General features: G+C 44.8%; 1 protein-coding gene across 1 annotated transcript; it reads left to right on the forward strand.

The window, feature by feature from the left end:
- Positions 1-531: 531 nt before the first annotated feature.
- On the forward strand, positions 532-9,156 carry LOC144488320 (out at first protein homolog; the record flags this gene model as incomplete). Its single annotated transcript, XM_078206367.1, has 3 exons — positions 532-666; positions 2,285-2,465; positions 5,863-9,156. Coding segments are annotated over 3 exons (582 nt in total), but the record flags the coding sequence as incomplete, so codon positions are not given.
- Positions 9,157-23,527: the final 14,371 nt, after the last annotated feature.

Raw genomic sequence — 23,527 nt, forward strand, 5'->3', positions numbered from 1 at the left:
ACTCACATCTGACTTGGAAATATATCACTGTTCCTTAACAGTCCCAGGTCAAAATCTTGGAACTCCCTCCCTAAGAGCACAGTGGGTGTACCTACACTACATGGACTGCAGTGGTTCAAGAAGGCACCTCATCACCAAGGTAGTACGTTGGCACGGTGGTTAGCACTGCTGCCTCACAGCAGGTCCAGGTTCAATTCCAGCCTTGGGTGACTGTGCGGAGTTTGCACATTCTCCCCGTGTTTGCATGGGTTTCCTCCCACTGTCCAAAGATGTGTAGGTTCAGTGGATTGGTGATGGTAAATGTGTGGGGTGACGGGGACAGGGTGGGGGAGAGGACGTGGGTAAGATATTCTGTCAGAGAGTTGCTGCTGACTTGATGGGCCAAATGGCCTCCTTCTGCACTGTAGGGATTCTATGAACTTCTTGAGGACAATTAGGGATGGGCAATAAATGCTGCTCGAGCCAGCGACACCCACATCCCATGAAAGAATAAGCAGAGTAATATTTTTCTCTCTCCATCCATTTTCCCAGGATGTGAAGATTATCCGTTCCCTGATTCTGGGGGAGTTGGAACGGGGTCAGAAACAGTTCCAGGGTTTGTGCTTCATCACCAGGCTCCACAAGAATGAAATTATTCCGAGTGAATCAATGGCCAAACTGCGACAGGTGAGATGGGAATTACCGGAAACTACAGCTTCCTGAAACTTCCTTCCTCTTCCTTTTCCTCCTCAGTCTCCTCTCTGAACTGCTCCTATTGGTAGGTATGAGTGTGATGTTTTGTATCACTCCAGCAACAACTTGTATTTATATAGCATCTTTAACATAAACATCCCAAGGTGCTTCACAGGAGCATTATCAAGCAGGATTAGACATCAAGCCACAGAGGCCAGAATAGGGCAAATGGCCGAACACTTGGTCAAGGGTGTGATTAGGGTGCGTCTTAAAGGATAAGAGCTAGACTGAAAAGCTTAGCAGAGATCCAGAGATCCGGGTGTGGACAGATGAAAGTATGGCCTTGACTGGTAGAGCCATTAAAATTTGGGAATGTTCAAGAGACTGGAATTAGAAGAGTGCAGAAATCTGAGGGTTGTAAGGTTGGAGGAGATTAGAGAGATAGAGAGGATTATAAACAAGGATGAGAGTTATGAAATCATGATGTTGCCCTGACTAGGAGCCCGATGTAGGTCAGCGCGAGGGTGATCAGGGAATGGGATTTGGTGCGAGTTACGACACCGGCAGCAGAGTTTTTAATTCCGGAAGGTTTAGAGGGTGGAATACGGGAGAACAGCCAGGAGTGCATTAGAATAAGTGAGTCTGTAGCAGTGGTTCTCAAACTTTGTTTGAAGAACCTCTTTTTGAATGGTTTGGTAATCACAGACCCCCATCTAAATCATACTGTAAAACACTCAAACGGAAGGTGCTGCATGTAAGAGGTATTTACTTATAGTTATCAGTAAGATGATTGCGCCTGCTTCTCATTGCAGTGTCTTCCCATCTTTGATGGGAGCAGGGACAGTGCAGAAATGGAGAAAGCACTCTGGGAACAAGGAAGGAGCAGAAGCAATGGGGAGACACGTGACTGTGAGAGCAGGAACAGATAGAGCGAGTGCTCGAGGAGTTTCACCTTCTGAATCTGAGATCATTCTAAACTCACCTGTCCACGTCCTCTTCCCCCAGTCCCCAGCGCTGGTTGATCTACACTGGCTCCCAACCAAACAATGTCCTGATTTTAGAATTCTCATCTTTCGTTCCATATCCTCATCCTTCCCTATCTCTGGAATCTCCTTCAGCCTCCGAGATCTCTGCGCTCATCTAATTCTGGCCCCTTGAGAATCCCTGATTTTTGGTCACCCTTTCAGTTGCCTGAATGGCAAGCTCTATAATTCTGTCTTTAAATCTCCACCTCTCTCCTCTGCTTTCCCCCTTAAGATCCTTCATATGCCCTATTTCTTTTACCAAGCTTTTGGTTATTTTATAAACTTGGTGTAACATTTTGTTATATACTGCACCTGTGAAGCACCTTGGGATGTTTCGTTCCATTAAAGGTGCTTTATAAATATACATTATTGTTGAAGTAGGATTAGGTGTAAGCACTGGTTTAGAGTTGGTGTGCTGAATGACCTGTTTCTGGGACATGACGTTTGATTCTCTTTCTATAGTTGCTGCACTGTTTAAGTTTTGGTTCTGAGGCATGGCTTTGCTGTGTCACCCCTGCTCCCCGCCCCCTCCCCCACCCATGTGAGACCTTCCCAATACTGAATATTTTCTCTCTCTCTCACTATAGAAGAATCCAAGGACTGTGCGTGTGGCCGAGGAACAGCGAGCTCCAGAGCACCTATACATGGATGTGGCAGTGAACTACAGCAGAGCTAACCCCCTGAGTGTTCACATTAACAATTTATGTGCAGATGCCATGGATGCTGTCTATACAAGAGAGAGCGATGTGAAACATTGGATGGAGAAAGGTTTGTGAATGAGAGCCCCACACACTCTTTCTGTTACTTTATGGTTCATTTGTAATTTGACTCTGTTGACCTGCCATTAGTACTGTCCACCAACAATCAATCTCAGTTTTATAATTTCCAGTTGACCTCCAGCACTGCTGCCTCCGGCCATGGGTCACTGTCTGTGTGGAGTTTGCACGTTCTCCCCGTGTCCGCATGGGTTTCCTCCGGGTGCTCCGGTTTCCTCCCACACTCCAAAGATGTGCAGGTCGGGTGGATTGGCCATGATTAATGCACAGGGTTAGAGGGATAGGGTGGGGTAGTGGGCCTAGGTAGAGTGCTCTTTCAGAGAGTTGGTGCTGACTCGATGGGCTGAGTGGCCTCCTTCTAGATCTTATCTGGATTCTATAACCTATTTCCAACACTGTGTGAAATGCCTCCTAATTAACATCACTCCTGAAAGGCTCGCTCTGATTTTAAAGTTATTTCTCCTGGTTCTGGACTCTCGCCACCAGAGGAAATAGTTCACTTTTTCAATGCTATCAAATCCTTTAACTACCTTAAACACATCAATTAGATAAATCTTCTATGTTTGAGTAAATAAATGCCTAGTCAATGAAAACTGTCTTCATAATTTGACCCTTTTAGCCCTCGGAATATTGTGGTCAATGTGCACTGCACCACCTCCAAACTCAGTATGTTTCCTGCGGTTTGGTGCTGAGAACTGGATGCAGTTACTCCTGCTGGGGCTGAAACAGAGTTTTATATCATTGTAACATTAATCCACCCAAATGATCTCCAGCTCACTTCCAGATATTCTACCCAGAGAGAGAGAATGATAGTAAAAGTTTCTTTAAATACATTAAAAACAAACGGGAAGCAAAAGTAGACATTGGGCCGCTCCAAAATGACGCTGGTAATCTAGTGATGGGAGACAAGGAAATAGCTGAGGAACTTAATAAGTACTTTGCGTCAGTCTTCACAGTAGAAGACATGAGTAATATCCCAACAATTCAGGAAAGTCAGGGGGCAGAGTTGAATATGGTTGCCATCACAAAGGAGAAAGTGCTAGAGAAACTAAAAGGTCTGAAAATTGATAAATCTCCGGGCCCAGATGGGCTACATCCTAGAGTTCTAAAGGAGATAGCTGAAGAAATAGTGGAGGCGTTAGTTATGATCTTTCAAAAGTCACTGGAGTCAGGGAAAGTCCCAGAGGATTGGAAAATCGCTGTTGTAACCCCACTGTTCAAGAAGGGAACAAGAAAAAAGATGGAAAATTATAGGCCAATTAGCCTAACCTCAGTTGTTGGCAAAATTCTAGAATCCATCGTTAAGGATGAGATTTCTAAATTCTTGGAAGTGCAGGGTCGGATTAGGACAAGTCAGCATGGATTTAGTAAGGGGAGGTCGTGCCTGACAAACCTGTTAGAGTTCTTTGAAGAGATAACAAATAGGTTAGACCAAGGAGAGCCAATGGATGTTATCTATCTTGACTTCCAAAAGGCCTTTGACAAGGTGCCTCACGGGAGACTGCTGAGTAAAATAAGGGCCCATGGTATTCGAGGCAAGGTACTAACATGGATTGACGATTGGCTGTCAGACAGAAGGCAGAGAGTTGGGATAAAAGGTTCTTTCTCAGAATGGCAACCGGTGACAAGTGGTGTCCCGCAGGGTTCAGTGTTGGGGCCACAGCTGTTCTCCTTATATATTAACGATCTAGATGACGGGACTGGGAGCATTCTGGCCAAGTTTGCCGATGATACAAAGATAGGTGGAGGGGCAGGTAGTATTGAGGAGGTGGGGAGGCTGCAGAAAGATTTAGACCGTTTAGGAGAGTGGTCCAAGAAGTGGCTGATGAAATTCAACGTGGGCAAGTGCGAGGTCGTACACTTTGGAAAAAAGAATAGAGGCATGGACTATTTTCTAAACGGTGACAAAATTCATAATGCTAAAGTGCAAAGGGACTTGGGAGTCCTAGTCCAGGATTCTCTAAAGGTAAACTTGCAGGTTGAGTCCGTAATTAAGAAAGCAAATGTAATGTTGTCATTTATCTCAAGAGGCTTGGAATACAAAAGCAGGGATGTACTTCTGAGGCTTTATAAAGCACTGGTTAGGCCCCATTTGGAGTACTGTGAGCAATTTTGGGCCCCACACCTCAGGAAGGACATACTGGCACTGGAGCGGGTCCAGCGGAGATTCACACGGATGATCCCAGGAATGGTAGGCCTGACATACGATGAACGTCTGAGGATCGTGGGATTATATTCATTGGAGTTTAGGAGGTTGAGGGGAGATCTGATAGAAACTTACAAGATAATGAACGGCTTAGATAGGATGGACGTAGGGAAGTTGTTTCCATTAACAGGGGAGACTAGGACGTGGGGGCACAGCCTTAGAATAAAAGGGAGTCACTTTAGAACAGAGATGAGGAGAAATTCTTCAGCCAGAGAGTGGTGGGTCTGTGGAATTCATTGCCACAGAGGGCTGTGGAGGCCGAGACGTTGAGCGTCTTCAAGACAGAAATTGATAAATTCTTGATTTCTCGAGGAATTAAGGGCTATGGGGAGAGAGCGGGTAAATGGAGTTGAAATCAACCATGATTGAATGGTGGAGTGGACTCGATGGGCCGAATGGCCTTACTTCCGCTCCTATGTCTTATGGTCTTATCTCATAGAGTCTACAATGCAGAAGGAGGCCATTCGGCCATCGGGCCTGCACCGACAAAGATCCCACCCAGGCCCTATCCCTGCAACCCCACATATTTATCCTGCTTATCCCCCTGATACTAATGGACAATTTAGCCCGACCAATCCACCTAATTCACACATCTTTTGGGCTATGGGAGGAAACCGGAGCACCCGGAGGAAACCCACGCAGACACGGGGAGAACATGCAAACTCCACACAGACAGTGACCCAAGACCAGAATGGAACCCAAGTCCCTGGCGCTGTGAGGCAGCAGTGTTAACCACTGTGCCACCATGTCGCCCTATCTCATTCATGATTCCCAGACATACACATACCAAATTGATACAATACTGAAACAGGCCATTCAGCTTAACCACTCCTTGCTGACCTTTACCCTCTACATGAACAAAAATAGCTCCAGTGACGCATCCCAGGTTCCCCACCCCTTAAACCCCATCTCCTTCATGCTCTTCCTCTAACCTCATGTAGAATGTTGGTACTGGAGTCATTTTAACCTGGCCTTCACAGCAGGAAGCTGACTGCTGCATTGGAGCAACTGATTGACACAGTGACCTTTAATCTCTGAATAAGGTCAGTGAGATGAATAATAATTGGGGGATGGGGGGGGGGCTGGTTTCGGGATATTAAAGGTGGGGAAGTGAATATGAAGTGGGATTCTCCGTCCGATAGTTGATCCCGAGTTGACCTGTTGCTCCTTCGGTTCTCCACAGGTATTGAGGGTTCAATCTTTGAAATAATGCCAGTTTCAGAAGATGTGCCACGGTGTCGGGTGAGTCCGGATCGGTGGAAAGGCTGCATCTGTCGCTACGCACTCTGTATTGAGTGGTACCCCTGCTTCCTGAAATACTGTCGCTCAAAGGGCCCAACAGGCAAGACTAGCTCCTACAAGTGTGGCATCAAAAGCTGCCAGAAATGCTCCCAGTTCGACTTCTATGTCCCACAGAAACAGCTGTGCCTGTGGGATGAGGACATTTAACTCTCTCCCACCTCTTCCACCCAATGCTGGTACTTGATGGGGGGGCAGATGTGGTTGGAGGCCCGTGTCCATCATGTGAAAAATGGATATTGGAGCATCCAAGTTCATAGACCAAGCTTGGGAGGGAATGGGTCTGAGAATGGGATGGACTAGCTCCTTGCTGATACAGAATTAGATTAACATTCAGTGAGTAGAATCCTGGTGTCTGCTCAGTCATTCCAGGTGGGGGGGTCACTGGGTTTAAGAGGGTTACCAGGCCAGTGTTTCAAGACCTGGTCTGGTGTTGGGCCTGTCAATCCCCCCCCCCCCCCCCCCCCCCCCCCCACCCTCTCTGTGTCGCCTGTATGGACCAAGGGTGGTTTCAGGAACCCTGGGAGCTTCAGAGAACCTGAATAGTTTCACTTGCTGCTTTGTGAAGGACAGAGGGTCTCAACATTTCACACTATCTCCCCATTGGGAATTCTTACTGTCCACGTGGGATTGTCTGGTTTACCTTTTGGAAATTTAGAGGATTAATTAATATTGCATTGTCACTAATCTGATCCTCTAGAAATGTATTTCAATTATCCCAATGCCCTGTTTTCTAAAAATTTGGTTGATGGAATGAATCTGGGTTTAAACCTATTTGGGTCCCTCATTAATCTTCAAAGCCAATTTCTCTTGAATATATTTCCTGTTTGGTGAGCTAGTTGGATATTGCCTTGGGTCAGACAGTGGGGAGGTGGGTGGAGTCAGTGACTGGAGTCACCAACCAACGAATTCAATCCAAGCCTGAAAAAACTTCATTCCGTTCGATGGCTCATCTGAGGCGTGTTTCATCGGAATCTTGTCTTTCAAGTGTGGACAATCAATGATCATCTTGGATCCCAATTCTTTATCTGTTGAGATGCTAGGATGTCACATATTATCCTAATGTTGGCGTTTGATCACTATCTTCTGTTTGTTGGCAGTCATTTTGACTCGTGTGCTGATCCCGGATTTGTCCTTATTTTGTGTCGATTAATCTCAGAGAAGCTCATGGCAGATGATCTGGTGAAGTCCTAATCTCGGTGATTGTTTTCTGTTTAGGATTATCCATTGGTGTGAAGGAAATTCAAGAAATTACTGCAGTTAACTATCCTGTTTATTAATCTCCAGGTTTGAGTGGGCTGTAGGACTGGTAAATCAATAGATTCTTGCCTCTTGCATGAGCTCCACCAGCTGGCCACTGTTGGACTTCCCTCAATGTATAAAATATTGTGCAGCTTTGAGAACCTGGCTGTGATTGGCCTGTCAATCTTTAACTGTGCTGAATCTTGGTCTGAAATGATGGTATTTATAATTTCACCAAATATTTTAATTCACCTTTAGTTTCTTTGTTGCAATTTAACCTAAAGATTCAAATTGTTCCAGTTCTTTGCACCTTCTGTATTTGCCACAAAGAGAAAGATTTTGTGTTCCGTTTACATGTTGTTTGTGAAACATCCGTCCTGTGAAACTCTTGTTGAGCAGAATTTCCTGAGATTGAAGAATAAGGTCTCGTTTACAGATATTGTGTCCAGCAGTTAGAATCCTTTCCGATTTCAGTTTGAACATCTGAATCATCTCCGAATTTATTCATCACATAAAGGAAGTCAGAGGGATAGTTTGAAGGAAAGAGTTTAATTATTGTCACAGTATTGACTGTTCTTACCAGTGTGTTCCTTGAGAAATGTTTTTTTATAAAATAGAAACTTGAATGAGACTGAGTAACCAAAGATCCAGTTCCTTTTAAATCAATATTAATCTTTCCCAAGATGTGTGGGTTACAGAATACAGAGTATGTGAGAGACATTGCTAGATGTACACATCCTCTTCAATAACCTTCCAGCGAAGAATTCTTTCATCAAAGGTGAAAGGAGTATCAGATTGTGAATCAAATTCCAGTTTCTTTTTCAGGAACTGAGCAAAACAGAACCTTTTATTATTTGAGAATTGGTACCTTGGCTATACTCAACTTTTAAACATTTTACATGATATACTTTGAGGTTGTGCACAATACAGGAATATGTTCTATTGTAAGTGGCTCCAGGTTTCCATACTTCATTAGATCTGAGTCTTCTAGTTATTGACATTGGATTGGAACATGATGAGATCTGGAATCACCCGGTGCCCTGAGTGGGAGTGTTAACTGATGATGCGGTGCCATATGCATATTCATGGTGTTCACAGTTCTTGGGCCATCAATGGGTCACAGCCAGGGAGGGAGGGAGGGAATGTTTTTTGAGTCCAGACTACCAGATCACAGTTAGATCTGTGGGTCCCAGGTGATGGTTCTTCAATTCCTCTTCCTCACCTGTAGTTCAGAATGTGGGTTTGGATTTCTCTCATTGCTTTATTGAGACCTTCTCCTGGTCTCCAATGTCTGTGGCCACTAATACTTTGCAAAAACCTTTATACTGGGCAGTGCTTCTCGTAAAGATTCTGGATCATTGACAGCAGCAACTCCCTCCGTTTGAGACATTTACAAAATAAATGCTGATTAACATGATTCACAGTTTCCAAGATTAGTCTGTGTTCAGATGTTCACTAACTCTCACATGTTTGGGTTTGAGAAGTTGAGCCAATGATGTGACTGAGAACAGAGATAAGAGTCAATGTCTGTTTAGTTCCAGGGGTCATAGTGTGAGCAAGGTTTTGAAAGGTGCCATTGTGTTAGTGGCAATGTTTTGGCATGTTGAGGAAATGCTCATTTGGTATTGGAGAATGATTAGAGGTACCATTGTGATGGAAGAATGTTTTGGGGTTAATGATGATGGGGAAAATGTTTCAGGGTGAAACAGCAGTGACAATGCCTTCACCCCAATAACTGCACAGAATCTCACAAAGTGCCTTCATGCCCTGTTCAGTGTTTCAGAAATGTCCTAACAAACAAAATTATTTTTGTATTATGATGTATAAAAATAAAAGATTGCTTTATTCTGAAAAAAATTAACTCTGTTCATATCTAATAATTTATCAGGCTCAATAATAAATTCTTACACAGGTGATGCCTGTTTCTTTGTCACAGATTTTCAGTCTGCATGAATTCTCATTTCTGTTTCTGTTCAGAGAATTAATTGATTCTTGGTTGTTAGATTGATCTGAACATCAGGAGGGAGAGGCAGAGGAACAATAAGGGGTGAGGGAGGAGGTGCAAATGGTTACAGCAGAATGACAGAAGGGGAGGGAATCTGACAAAAAAAACAAGGTTCTGTGGCACAAAAAGGGGAAAAGCCCCTCGAGCAGATCACCTGATTACAGTGAACGGAGGACAAGAGAACATTAAACTGTACCTGCAGAGGGAGGGATAGAGGATGAACATGTCCAATCCAATGTGTTGGGAATAGGGAGCCAATGTAGGTAGCTCAGTGAGATTTGAAATGAGTAGGATTTTGATAACATTGGGAAAGGTGGGGAGAGACTGACAACTGGAAAAATCTATTTAAGGAGACTTGGTAATTGATGAGAAATAAGGACGTAAGAAATAGAAGCTGGAGACCATTCGTCCCTTTGAGTCTGTTGTCATAGGTGCTGGGCCTCAACTATTTACAATTTCTATTAATGACTTGGATATTCCAGCAAAAAACAAGGATTGTAAGAAAAGGGAGAACCAGCCGTGGATAACGAAGGAAATAAAGGAGAGTATTAAAATAAAAACAGCTGCGTACAGAGTGGCCAAAAATAGTGGAGAAACAAGTGATTGGGAAAAATTTAAGAAACAACAAAGAGAGACTAAGAAAGCGATAAAGAAAGGAAGGATAGACTATGAAGCTAGGCTAGCAATTAATATAAAAAATGATAGTAAAAGTTTTTATAAATATATAAAAAGGAATAGAGTGGCTAGAGTGAATGTTGGACCCTTGGAGGACGAGAGGGGGGAGTTAATAGTGGGAAATGAGGATATGGCTGAGTCTTTAAATAAATTTTTTGTGTCGGTCTTCACGGTGGAGGACACAAATAGTTTGCCAAATATTAACGATAGAGGGTTGGCAGCAGGAGAAAATACTTAATACAATTAATGTTACCAGAGAGGCAGTGCTGGGTAGACTAATGGGACTGAAGGTGGACAAGTCCCCGGGTCCGGATGGAATGCATCCCAGGGTATTGAAAGAAATGTCAGAGGTAATAGTGGATGCGTTAGTGATTATTTATCAAAACTCGTTGCATTCTGGGGTAGTGCCGGTTGATTGGAAAACGGCTAATGTTACGCCGCTGTTTAAAAAAGGAAGGAGACAAAAGGCGGGTAACTATAGGCCGGTCAGCTTAACGTCTGTAGTAGGGAAAATGCTGGAATCCATTATTAAAGAGGAGATAGCAGGGCATCTGGATAGAAATGGTTCGATCAATCAGACGCAGCATGGATTCATGAGGGGAAAGTCGTGCTTGACGAACATGTTGGATTTTTATGAAGATGTGACTAGGGCGGTTGATGGAGGAGAGCCGGTGGATGCGGTGTTTTTGGATTTCCAAAAGGCGTTTGATAAGGTGCCCCATAAAAGGCTGCTGAAGAAGATTAGGGCACACGGAGTTGGGGGTAGTGTGTTAAAGTGGATTGGGGACTGGCTATCCGACAGGAAGCAAAGAGTCGGAATAAATGGGTGTTTTTCCGGTTGGAGGAAGGTAACTAGTGGCGTGCCGCAGGGATCGGTACTCGGGCCGCAACTGTTTACCATTTATATAGATGATCTGGAGGAGGGGACGGAGTGTAGGGTAACGAAGTTTGCAGACGACACAAAGATAAGTGGAAAAGTGAATCGTGTGGAGGACGGAGAAGATCTGCAGAGAGATTTGGACAGGCTGAGTGAGTGGGCGAGGATATGGCAAATGGAGTATAACGTTGATAAATGCGAGGTTATACACTTTGGAGGAAATAATAACAAATGGGATTATTATCTCAATGGAAACAAATTAAAACATGCTACCGTGCAAAGGGACCTGGGGGTCCTTGTGCATGAGACGCAAAAGCCCAGTCTGCAGGTACAACAGGTGATCAAGAAGGCAAATGGGATGTTGGCCTATATTGCGAAGGGGATAGAATATAAAAGCAGGGATGTCTTGATGCACCTGTACAGGGCATTGGTGAGGCCGCAGCTGGAATACTGTGTGCAGTATTGGTCCCCTTATATGAGGAAGGATATATTGGCATTGGAGGGAGTGCAGAGAAGGTTCACCAGGTTGATACCGGAGATGAGGGGTTTGGATTATGAGGAGAGGCTGAGGAGATTGGGTTTGTACTCGTTGGAGTTTAGAAGGATGAGGGGGGATCTTATTGAAACTTACAGGATACTGCGAGGCTTGGATAGAGTGGACATGGAAAGAATGTTTCCACTAGTAGGAAAAACTCGAACCAGAGGGCACAACCTCAGGCTAAAGGGACAATCCTTTAAAACAGAGATGAGGAGGAATTTCTTAAGCCAGAGAGTGGTGAATCTGTGAAACTCTTTGCCGCAGAAGGCTGTGGAGGCCAGGTCATTGAGTGTTTTTAAAACAGAGATAGATAGGTTCTTCATTAATAAGGGGATCAGGGGTTATGGGGAAAAGGCAGAAGAATGGGGATGAGAAAAATATCAGCCATGATTGAATAGCGGAGCAGACTCAATGGGCTGAGTGGCCTACTTCTGCTCCTATATCTTATGGTCTTATGAATCTCCTCTGCACCCCCTCCAGTGCAATCACATCCTTCCTATAATGTGGCCACCAGAACTGCACACAGTGCTCCAGCTGTGGCCTCACAAAGTGCTATACAACTCCAACACGGCTTCCCTGCTTTTGTAATCTGTGCCTCGATTGATAAAGGCAAATGTCCCATTGGACAAAAATGCCAAGGTCCCTTTGTTCCACAGAACTTCCTAGTGTCCTACCATTCATTGAGTATTTTTTTGTCAAGTTAGTCCTTTCAAAATGTGTCACCTCACACTTTTCAGGGTTAAATTCCATCTGCCACTTCTCTGCGCATTTGACCATTCCGTCTATATCTTCTTGTAGCCCAAGACATTCCGCCTCACTGTTAACCACCCGACCAATCTTTGAATCATCCGCAAACTTACTAATCCTACCCCAAAATGTGTGAGATTCCTGAAGAGTACAGTGTGCCATGATACTGGAGGGAGCTGAAGATTAACTTACTCTGATGGAACAGGTGAGATCATTCATCCTCTTCCTTCACTAGATCGCATTGCAGAGATGGTTGCCAGCCATGCTCATCACCTGCCAATCCAGCGAGGTGAGGTTGGTGTGCTTTCTGGAGTCATCCCTCAGGTATGGCCATCCCAGTGTTGGCTCACTCCTATGGTTAAAGGCTCAAGAGAGCTATTACTAAATCTTGGTGCACCTTTTTCTTTTTGTGTGCAGCTATCTTGATGTGAGTCCTTGAGACATTTGGGCTGAAGACAGTAAATGTGTGTGCTCAGGTGGCGTTTAAATATGGCACCCTGATCTTTGACCCCATTAAGTAATGGCAGATAGACGAATCAGTTCCTGACCCGCCACATCATTCGAAGATACCCCTGTCTGAGCATAATTAATGAACTTCCGAGCATAGAATCAGGCATAATTTCCTGCCATTTCCGACCAAGCGGGACGCGCACTTAGTTTCAAAAACAGAAAGTTCTGCTCAGAATTTCCGAACACAGAGGGTGACCATGATGTGATGATTGCTGGGTTCCTTGGGATGGCATAAGATAAAATCATAGAATCCTACAGTGCAGCAGGAGGCCACTCGGCCCATCGAGTCTGCATTGACCACAATCCCACCCAGGCCCTATCCCCATAACCCCATGTATCTACCTTGGCTAGTCCCCCTGGCTCTAAGGAACAATTTAGCATGGCCAATCCACCTAACCTGCACATCTTTGGACTGTGGGGGAAAGCCGGAACACCCGGGGGAAACCGGCAGACACGGGAAGAATGTGCAAACTCCACACAGACAGTGACCCAAGCCGGGAATTGAACTCGGGTCCCTGGTGCTGTGAGGCAGCAGTGCTAACCACTGCCACCATGCCACCACAGAGAGGGTGACGTGATATCTAAAAACAGGCGGGTGGGTGGGCAGGCAGGAGGAAGAAGAAAGATACGGGCTAGTCCCTGGTGTAAGTGAGATGTGCCCAAAGGTGGCAAGGCCAGGGATAGGGGCTGATTCCTGAGGTTAGGGGAAGCTTTGGGCTGTCACCATTTGATGCAATAGATTTATATCGATGTTTATGATCCACATGACCCTCTGCCCACCTTGATCTGCTCTCCATATTATACAAATAGAGATATAAAAAAAATTAAAATGATACCAGAAGTGAGAGGTTATATCTATCAGGAAATATTAAACAGGCTGGTGTTCTTTTGCCCAGAAAAGTGAAACTTAGGGGTGGCTTGATTTTAGTATTTTAACATGAATAAAGGGTCTGTTAAGATAGTAAGAAGTCTCACAACACCAGGTTAAAGTCCAACAGGTTTATTTGGTAGCAAATACCATAAGCTTTCGGAGCGCTGCCCCTTCGTCAGATGGAGTGAAAATCTGTTCTCCAACAGTGCACAGAGACACAACATCAAGTTACAGAATACTGATTAGAATGCAAATCTCTACAGCCAGCCAGGTCTTAAAGGTACAGATAATGTGGGTGGAGGGAACATTAAACACAGGTTAAAGAGATGTGTATTGTCTCCAGACAGAACAGCTAGTGAGATTCTGCAAGATCAGGGGGAAAGCTGTGGGGGTTAATGATAATGTGACATAAATCCAACATCCCGGTTTAGGCCGTCCTCATGTGTGCGGAACTTGGCTATCAGTTTCTGCTCAGCGACTCTGCGCTGTCGTGTGTCGTGAAGGCTGCCTTGGAGAACGCTTACCTGAAGATCCAGTCACGGGCATTCAGCCTTGGATCTTCAGGTAAGTGTTCTCCAAGGCGGCCTTCACGACACACGACAGCGCAGAGTCGCTGAGCAGAAACTGATAGCCAAGTTCCGCATACATGAGGACGGCCTAAACCGGGATGTTGGATTTATGTCACATTATCAGTGACCCCCACAGCTTGCCTCCTGGACTTGTAGAATCTCACTAGCTGTTCTGTCTGGAGACAATACACATCTCTTTAACCTGTGTTGAATGCTCCCTCCACCCACATTATCTGTACCTTAAAGACCTGGCTGGCTGTAGAGATTTGCATTCTAATTAGTATTCTGTAACTTGATGTTGTGTCTCTGTGCACTGTTGGAGAACAGATTTCCACTCCATCTGACGAAGGGGCAGCGCTCCGAAAGCTTATGGTATTTGCTACCAAATAAACCTGTTGGACTTTAACCTGGTGTTGTGAGACTTCTTACTGTGTTCACCCCAGTCCAACGCCGGCATCTCCACATCATGACTACCATCTGTAAGATATACAGACAGAACATGTTTCTGTTTGTAAGAGAGACCATAAGTATAAAATATCTTATAAATATAAAGGTAATTACTAGTGAATATAAGTATTAGTTACTGATAATTACAAGATAGTTACTAGTGAATCCAAAAGGGAATTCAGAAGAAATGTTTTTACCGAGAGTGGTGAGAATGTGGAACTCACAAAGATGAACTCATTACATCAATGATTGAGACAAATAGTATAGATGCATTTAAGAGATAAACATGAGAGAGAGAATTGTAAAGGGCATGTTGATTGGATGGGAGGAGGTTCAACATTGGACCTGTTGGGTTAAATGGCTTGTTTGAGTTGTAAATATCTTTGTGAGTAAGTGTTCGCAGTGTGTTCTCAAAGTTCTAAACAAGTTTGCCCCAACTTGTGGAAAATCTAGAACAAGGGGACACAGTTTCAGAATAAGAGATCTCCCATTTAGGATGGAGATGAAAATGAATTTTTTGAATTCTGTGAGAGCAGTGGAGACTGGGTCATTGAATATATTCAAGGCTGAGTTTAGATTTTTGATCTATAAGGGAAGGTTATGGAGACAGAAAAGTGAGTTGAGGCCACAATCAGATCAATCATGATCTAATTGAATGACAGAACAGCTTGAGGGGCAGAATGGCCTATGTCTGAACCTAATAAATATAAGAACATAAGAAATAGGAGCAGGAGTAGGTCATCTAGCCCCTCGAGCCTGCCCCACCATTCAATAAGATCATGGCTGATCTGAAGTGGATCAGTTCCACTTACCCGCCTGATCCCTATAACCCCTAATTCCCTAACCTCTTTTCAATTCTATATCTCTAGAAATGGACCTATGCATTATTTTTACAGAAATAATCTGGGCTGCCAGAGGAGCCTAGTATGGTTGGGATTCAGGAAGGATAGTTGGTGTATTATCTGTGAGAGAAGAGCCTACTGCAGATACCTAAACAAATTCAAATGATGTTGTACAAGTGCCATCCCTGCACTATGCTGGCTGAAAACAAGTATAGAGTTATAATGACCAGAATTAACTATTCATCCAGTTAAAGACCGCCATATTATTGTAAAGTCAAAGTACGCAGATTCTGGGCATTTGAGGATCCATAGAGTAATTACCAAATTAGTACCAGGAATAAGGGACTTTGGTTATGTGGAGAGACTGGAGAGTTGTTAGATCCTTAGGCAGACAAGGTTGAGGGAAAATTTCACGAACATTCAAAATAAGTAAGGCTATTGATAAAGGAAATGAGGAGAAAATGTTAGCACTGGCAAGAGGATTGGCACAGTAAGAAGTCTCACAACACCAGGTTAAAGTCCAACCAAAGGTTTATTTGGTAGCAAAAGCCACAAGCTTTCGGAGCGCTTGCTGCTCCTTCGTCAGGTAAGTGGGAGTTCTGTTCACAAACAGGGCATATAAAGACACAAACTCAATTTACAAAATAATTTGGTTGGAATGCGAGTCTTTACAGGTAATCAAGTCTCAAAAGTACAGACAATGTGAGTGGAGAGAGCGTTAAGCACAGGTTAAAGAGATGTGTATTGTCTCCAGACAGGACAGTTAGTGAGATTTTGCAAGCCCAGGCAAGTCGTGGGGGTTACAGATAGTGTGACATGAACCCAAGATCCCGGTTGAGGCCGTCCTCATGTGTGTGGAGCTTGGCTATCAGTTTCTGCTCAGCGACTCTGCGCTGTCGTGTGTCGTGAAGGCCGCCTTGGAGAACGCTTAGCCGAAGATCAGAGGCCGAATGCCCGTGACCGCTGAAGTGTTCCCCAACAGGAAGAGAACACTCTTGCCTGGTGATTGTCGAGCGGTGTTCATTCATCCGTTGTCGTAGCGTCTGCATGGTCTCCCCAATGTACCATGCCTCGGGACATCCTTTCCTGCAGCGTATCAGGTAGACAATGTTGGCCGAGTTGCAAGAGTATGTACCGTGTACCTGGTGGATTGACAGTTCCGACGCACCACAACGAAAAACCGCACCGACCTCCTCAGAAGACAAACACGGGAGACGGCGGACAGAGTACCCTTCGTCGTCCAGTACTTCCCCGGAGCAGAGAAGCTACGACATCTTCTCCAGAGCCTTCAACATGTCATTGATGAAAACGAACATCACGCCAAGGCCATCCCCACACCTCCAATTCTTGCCTTCAAACAACCGCACAACCTCAAACAGACCATTGTCCGCAGCAAACTACCCAGCCTTCAGGAGAACAGTGACCACGACACCACACAACCCTACCACAGCAACCTCTGCAAGACGTGCCGGATCATCGACACAGCTGCCATCATCCCTGACAACGACACCTGCTGGAAGTGCATCCAGCTGCAGCTCCTAACAAACCGCGTTAGGGAACTGGAGCAGGAGCTGGATGACCTCCGGATCATTCGGGAGAATGAGGAGTTTATAGATAGTAGCTTCAGGGAGGCAGTTACGCCAAAGGCACAGAGCACAGGTAATTGGGTTACCGTCAAGCGAGGGAAAGGGAAAGGGCAGGCAGAGCAGGGTTCCCCTGTGGCCATTCCCCTCCACAACAGGTATACCGAGTTGGATACTGTTGTGGGGGATGCCTTACCTGGGACAAGCTGCAGCAGCCGGATCTCTGGCACTGAGTCTGGTTCTGCAGCACAGAAGGGAGGGTGGAAGAAGAGGAGAGCGGTAGTGATAGGGGACTCGATAGTCAGGAGGTACAGACAGGGGGTTCTGTGGTTGTGACAGAGACTCCCGGATGGTTTGTTGCCTCCCAGGTGCCAGGGTCAGGGATGTCTCTGATCGCGTGCACAGCATTCTGAAGTGGGAGGGTGATCAGCCAGATGTCATGGTACACATCGGTACCAATGACGTCGGAAGGAAGAGTGAGGAGGTCCTGAAGAGTGAGTATAGAGAGCTTGGTAGGAAGTTAAAAAGCAGGACCCCGAGGGTAGTAATCTCAGGATTGCTACCTGTGCCACGTGTCAGTGAGGGTAAGAGTAGGATGCTCGGGCGGATGAACACGGGGCTGAGGAACTGGTGTAGGGGGCAGGGTTTCAGATTTCTAGATCATTGGGACCTCTTCTGGGGCAGGTGGGATCTGTACAAGAGAGACGGGTTACACCTGAACTACAAGGGGACCAATATACTTGCAGGGAGGTTTGCTAGTGTTATTGGGGAGGGTTTAAACTAGATTTTTCAGGGGGATGGGAACCAGAGTGCCAGAGCAGATAGTGGAGCGGGGGTGAAAATAAATGATGTTAATAGTTCATGCAAAATCACAAATAGAAGGGTTGTGTGTGGTGGTAATAATCTTCTGAGGTGTGTCTATTTCAATGCCAGGAGTATTGTGGGGAAGGCAGACGAGCTGAGAGCATGGATTGACACATGGAATTATGACATTATAGCCATTAGTGAAACTTGGCTACAGGAGGGGCAGGACTGGCAGCTCAATGTTCCAGGGTTCCGATGTTTCAGACGTGATAGAGGCAGAGGGATGAACGGTGGGGGGGTGGCATTGCTAGTCAGGAAAAATGTTACAGCAGTGCTCAGGCAGAATAGATTAGGGAGCTTGTCTACCGAGGCCATATGGGTGGAGCTGAGAAACAGGAAAGGTATGACCACATTAATGGGGGTGTATTATAGACCATCCAATAGTCTGCGAGAATTGGAGGAGCAAATCTGCAGAGAGATAGCAGACAACTGCGGGAAACATAAAGTTGTGATAGTAGGGGATTTTAATTTTCCACATATAGATTGGGACTCCCATACTGTTAAAGGTCTAGACGGGTTAGAGTTTGTAAAATGTGTTCAGGAAAATTTTCTAAATCAATATATAGAGGTACCAACTAGAGAGGGTGCAATATTAGATCTCCTATTAGGAAATGAGTTGGGACAAGTGACGGAAGTGTGTGTAGGGGAACACTTTGGTTCCAGTGATCATAACGCCATTAGTTTCAATTTGATCATGGATAAAGATAGATCTGGTCCTCGGGTTGAGGTTCTAAACTGGAAAAAGGCCAAATTTGAAGAAATGAGAAAGGATCTAAAAAGCGTGGATTGGGACAGGCAAGGATGTGATTGGTGAGTGGGAGGCCTTCAAAGGAGAAATTTTGAGAGTGCAGAGTTTGTATGTTCCTGTCAGGATTAAAGGCAAAGTGAATAAGAATAAGGAACCTTGGTTCTCGAGGGATATTGGAACTCTGATAAAGAAGAAGAGAGAGAAATGTGACATGTATAGGCAACAGGGAGCTTGAGGAGTATAAAAGTGCAAGAAACTACTTAAGAAAGAAATCAGGAGGGCTAAAAGAAGACATGAGGTTGCTTTGGCAGACAAGGTGAAGGATAATCCTAAGATCTTCTACAGGCGTATTAAGAGCAAAAGGATAGTAAGGGATAAAATTGGTCCTCTTGAAGATCAGAGTGGTCGGCTATGTATGGAACCAAAAGAAATGGGGAGATATTAAATGGGTTTCTCGCATCCGTATTTACTAAGGAAACTGGCATGAAGTCTATGGAAATAAGGCAAACAAGTAGGGAGGTCATGGAACCTATACAGATTAAAGGGGAGGAGGTGCTTGCTGTCTTGAGGCAAATCAGAGTAGATAAATCCCCAGGACCAGACAGGGTATTCCCTCGGACCTTGAAGGAGACTAGTGTTGAAATTGCAGGGGCCCTGGCAGATATATTTAAAATGTTCGTATCCACGGGTGAAGTGCCGGATGATTGGAGGATAGCTCATGTTGTTCCGTTGTTTAAAAAAGGCTCAAAAAGTAATGCGGGAAATTCTAGGCCGGTAAGTTTGATGTCAGTAGTAGGTAAATTATTGGAAGGACTACTAAGAGATAGGATCTACAAATATTTGGATAGACAGGGACTTATTAGGGAGAGTCAACATGGCTTTGTGCGTGATAGGCCATGTTTAACCAATCTATTAGAGATTTTCGAGGAGGTTACCAGGAAAGTGGATGAAGGGAAGTCAGTGGATGTTGTCTACATGGACTTCAGTAACGCCGTTGACAAGGTCCCGCATGGAAGGTTAGTTAGGAAGGTTCAGTCGCTAGGTATACATGGAAAGGTAGTAAATTGGATGAGACATTGGCTCAATGGAAGAACAATGGAAGAATAGATGTCCCGAGGCATGGGACATTGGGGAAACTATGCGGACGCTGCGACAACGGATGAATGAACACCGCTCGACAATCACCAGGCAAGACTGTTCTCTTCCTGTTGGGGAGCACTTCAGCGGTCACGGGCATTCGGCCTCTGATATTCGGGTAAGTGTTCTCCAAGGCGGCCTTCGCGACACACGACGGCGCAGAGTCGCTGAGCAGAAACTGATAGCCAAGTTCCGCACACACGAGGACGGCCTCAACCGGGATATTGGGTTCATGTCACACTATTTGTAACCGCCACAGAGTTTCACTGGCTGTCTTGTCTGGAGACAATACACATCTTTTTAGCCTGTCTTGATGCTCTCTCCACTCACGTTGTTTTGTTTCTTAAAGACTTGATTAGTTGTAAGTATTCGCATTCCAACCATTATTCATGTAAATTGAGTTTGTGTCTTTATATGCTCTGAGAACAGAATTCCCACTCACCTGAAGAAGGGGCTTGGAGCTCCGAAAGCTTGTGTGGCTTTTGCTACCAAATAAACCTGTTGGACTTTAATCTCGTGTTGTTAAACTTCTTTCAATGGAAGAAGGCAGAGAGTGGTTGTGGAGGATTGTTTCTCTGAGTGGAGGCCTGTGACTAGCGGTGTGCCACAGGGATCAGTGCTGGGTCCATTGTTGTTTGTCATCTATATCAATGATCTGGATGATAATGTGGTAAATTGGATGAGAAAATTTGCTGATGATACAAAGATTAGAGGTGTAGTGGACAGTGAGGAAGGTTTTCAAAGCTTGCAGAGGGATTTGGACCAACTAGAAAAATGAGCTGAAAAATGGCAAATGGAATTTAACGCAGACAAGTGTGAGATATTGCACTTTGGAAGGACAAACCAAAGTAGAACGTACAGGGTAAATGGTAGGACTCTGAAGAGTGCAGTTGAACAGAGGGATCTGGGAATACAGGTACAGAATTCCCTAAAAGTGACGTCACAGGTGGATAGGGTCGTAAAGAGTGCCTTTGGTACATTGGCCTTTATAAATCGGAGTATCGAGTATAAACGTTGAAGTGTTATGGTAAGGTTATATAAGGCATTGGTGAGGCCGAATTTGGAGTATTGTGTACAGTTTTGGTCACCTAGTTACAGGAAGGATGTAAATAAGGTTGAAAGAGTGCAGAGAAGGTTCACAAGGATGTTGCCGGGACTTGAGAAGCTGAGTTACAGAGAGAGATTGAATAGGTTGGGACTTTATTCCCTGGAGCGTAGAAGAATGAGGGGAGATTTGATAGAGGTATATAAGATTTTGATGGGTATAGATAGAGTGAATGCAAACAGGCTTTTTCCGCTGAGGCTAGGGGAGAAAAAAACCAGAGGGCATGGGCTAAGGGTGAAAGGAGAAAAGTTTAAAGGGAATATTAGGGGGTGCTTCTTCACGCAGAGAGTGGTGGGAGTGTGGAATGAGCTGCCGGATAAAGTGGTAAATGCGGGGTCACTTTTAACATTTAAGAAAAACTTGGACGGGTTCATGGATGAGAGGGGTGTGGAGGGATATGGTCCAAGTGCAGGTCAGTGGAACTAGGCAAAAAATGGTTCGGCACAGACAAGAAGGGCCAAAAGGCCTGTTTCTGAGCTGTAATTTTCTATGGTTCTATGGTAAGATTAGGGCCAGTCAAGGACAGTAGTGGGAAGTTGTGCGTGGAATCCGAAGAGATAGGAGAGGCGCTAAATGAATTTTTTTTGTCAGTATTCACACAGGAAAAAGACAATGTTGTCGAGGAGAATACTGAGATACAGGCTATTAGACTAGATGGGATTGAGGTTCATAAGGAGGAAGTGTTAGCAATTCTGGAAAGTGTGAAAATAGATAAGTCCCCTGAGCCGGATGGGATTTATCCTAGGATTCTTTGGGAGGCTAGGGAGGAGATTGCAGAGCTTTTGGCTTTGATCTGTATGTCGTCATTGTCTCCAGGAATAGTGCCAGAAGGCAAATGTTGTCCCCTTGTTCAAGAAGGGGAGTAGAGACAACCCTGGTAATTATAGACAGTAAGCCTTACTTCTGTTGTGGGCAAAGTTTTGGAAAGGATTATAAGAGATAGGATTTATAATCATCTAGAAAGGAATAATTTGATTAGGGATAGTCAACATGGTTTTGTGAAGGGTAGGTCGTGCCTCACAAACGTTATTGAGTTCTTTGAGAAGGTGACCAAAGAGGTGGATAAGGGTAAAGCAGTTGATGTGATGTATATGGATTTCAGTAAAGCGTTTGATAATGTTCCCCACGGTAAGCTGTTGCAGAAGATACGGAGGCATGGGATTGAGGGTGATTTAGCGGTTTGGATCAGAAATCAGCTGTAAGAAGACAGAGGGTGGTGGTTGATGGGAAATGTTCATCCTGGAGTTCAGTTACTAGTGGTGTACCGCAAGGATCTGATAGCCAAGTTCCGCACACACGAGGACGGCCTCAACCGGGATATTGGGTTCATGTCCCACTATTTGTAACCCCCACAGAGTTTCACTGGCTGTCTTGTCTGGAGACAATACACATCTTTTTAGCCTGTCTTGATCATAGAAATCATAGAAACCCTACAGTGCAGAAGGAGGCCATTCGGCCCATCGAGTCTGCACCGACCACAATCCCACCCAGGCCCTACCCCCACATATTTACCCACTAATCCCTCTAACCTACGCATCTCAGGACTCTAAGGGGCAATTTTTAACCTGGCCAATCAACCTAACCTGCACATCTTTGGACTGTGGGAGGAAACCGGAGCACCCGGAGGAAACCCACGCAGACACGAGGAGAATGTGCTCTCTCCACTCATGCTGTTTTGTTTCTTAAAGACTTGATTAGTTGTAAGTATTCGCATTCCAACCATTATTCATGTAAATTGAGTTTGTGTCTTTATATGCTCTGTTTGTGAACAGAATTCCCACTCACCTGAAGAAGGGGCTTGCAGCTCCGAAAGCTTGTGTGGCTTTTGCTACCAAATAAACCTGTTGGACTTTAACCTGGTGTTGTTAAACTTCTTACTGTGTTTACCCCAGTCCAACGCCAGCATCTCCACATCATTCGAATCCCACAACAGCAGATGGTGGAATTTGAATTGAATTTTTAAAATCTGGAATTAAGAATCTACCAATGACCGTGAAACCATTATCGATTGTTGGAAAACCCCATCTGGTTCTCTAATGCCCTTTCGGGAACCAAATCTGCCGTCCTTACCTGGTCTGGCCTACATGTGACTCCAGAGCCACAGCAATGTGGTTGACTCTCAACTGCCCTTGGGCAACAAGACATGGGCAATAAATGTTGGTCAGCCAGTGATGCCCACGTCCCATGAAAGAATAAAAACCTGTATGCTTACTTTCAGCAACTGATGCACAATGTCAGCTACGACCCTCACCAACTTTTACAGATGCCCCATAGAAAGCATTCTTTCTGGTTGTATCACAGCTTGGTATGGCTCCTGCTCTGCCCAAGACCGCAAGAAACTACAAAAGGAAGTGAATGTAGCCCAATCCATCACGTAAACCAGCCTCCCATCCATTGACTCTGTCTACACTTCCTGCTGTCTCAGCAAAGCAGCCAGCATGATTAAGGACCCCACACACCCCGGACATTCTCTCTTCCACCTTCTTCCATCAGGAAAAAAGTACAAAAGTCTGAGGTCATGTACCAACCAACTCAAGAACAGCTTCTTCCCTGCTGCTGTCAGACTTTTGAATGGACTTACCTTGCATTAAGTTGATCTTTCTCTACACCCTAGCTATGACTATAACACTACACTCTGCACTCTCTCGTTTCCTTCTCTACAAACTATGTTTTGTCTGTATAGCGTGCAAGAAACAATATGTATGTTAATACATGTGACAATAATAAATCAAATCAAAGGTCTTGCTGAGTATCCACCTCTCTCAATTTCCACTCATTCAAACAATAAT

The sequence above is a fragment of the Mustelus asterias genome, unplaced genomic scaffold (assembly GCF_964213995.1).
Source record: "Mustelus asterias unplaced genomic scaffold, sMusAst1.hap1.1 HAP1_SCAFFOLD_1460, whole genome shotgun sequence".
NCBI lineage: Eukaryota > Metazoa > Chordata > Chondrichthyes > Carcharhiniformes > Triakidae > Mustelus > Mustelus asterias.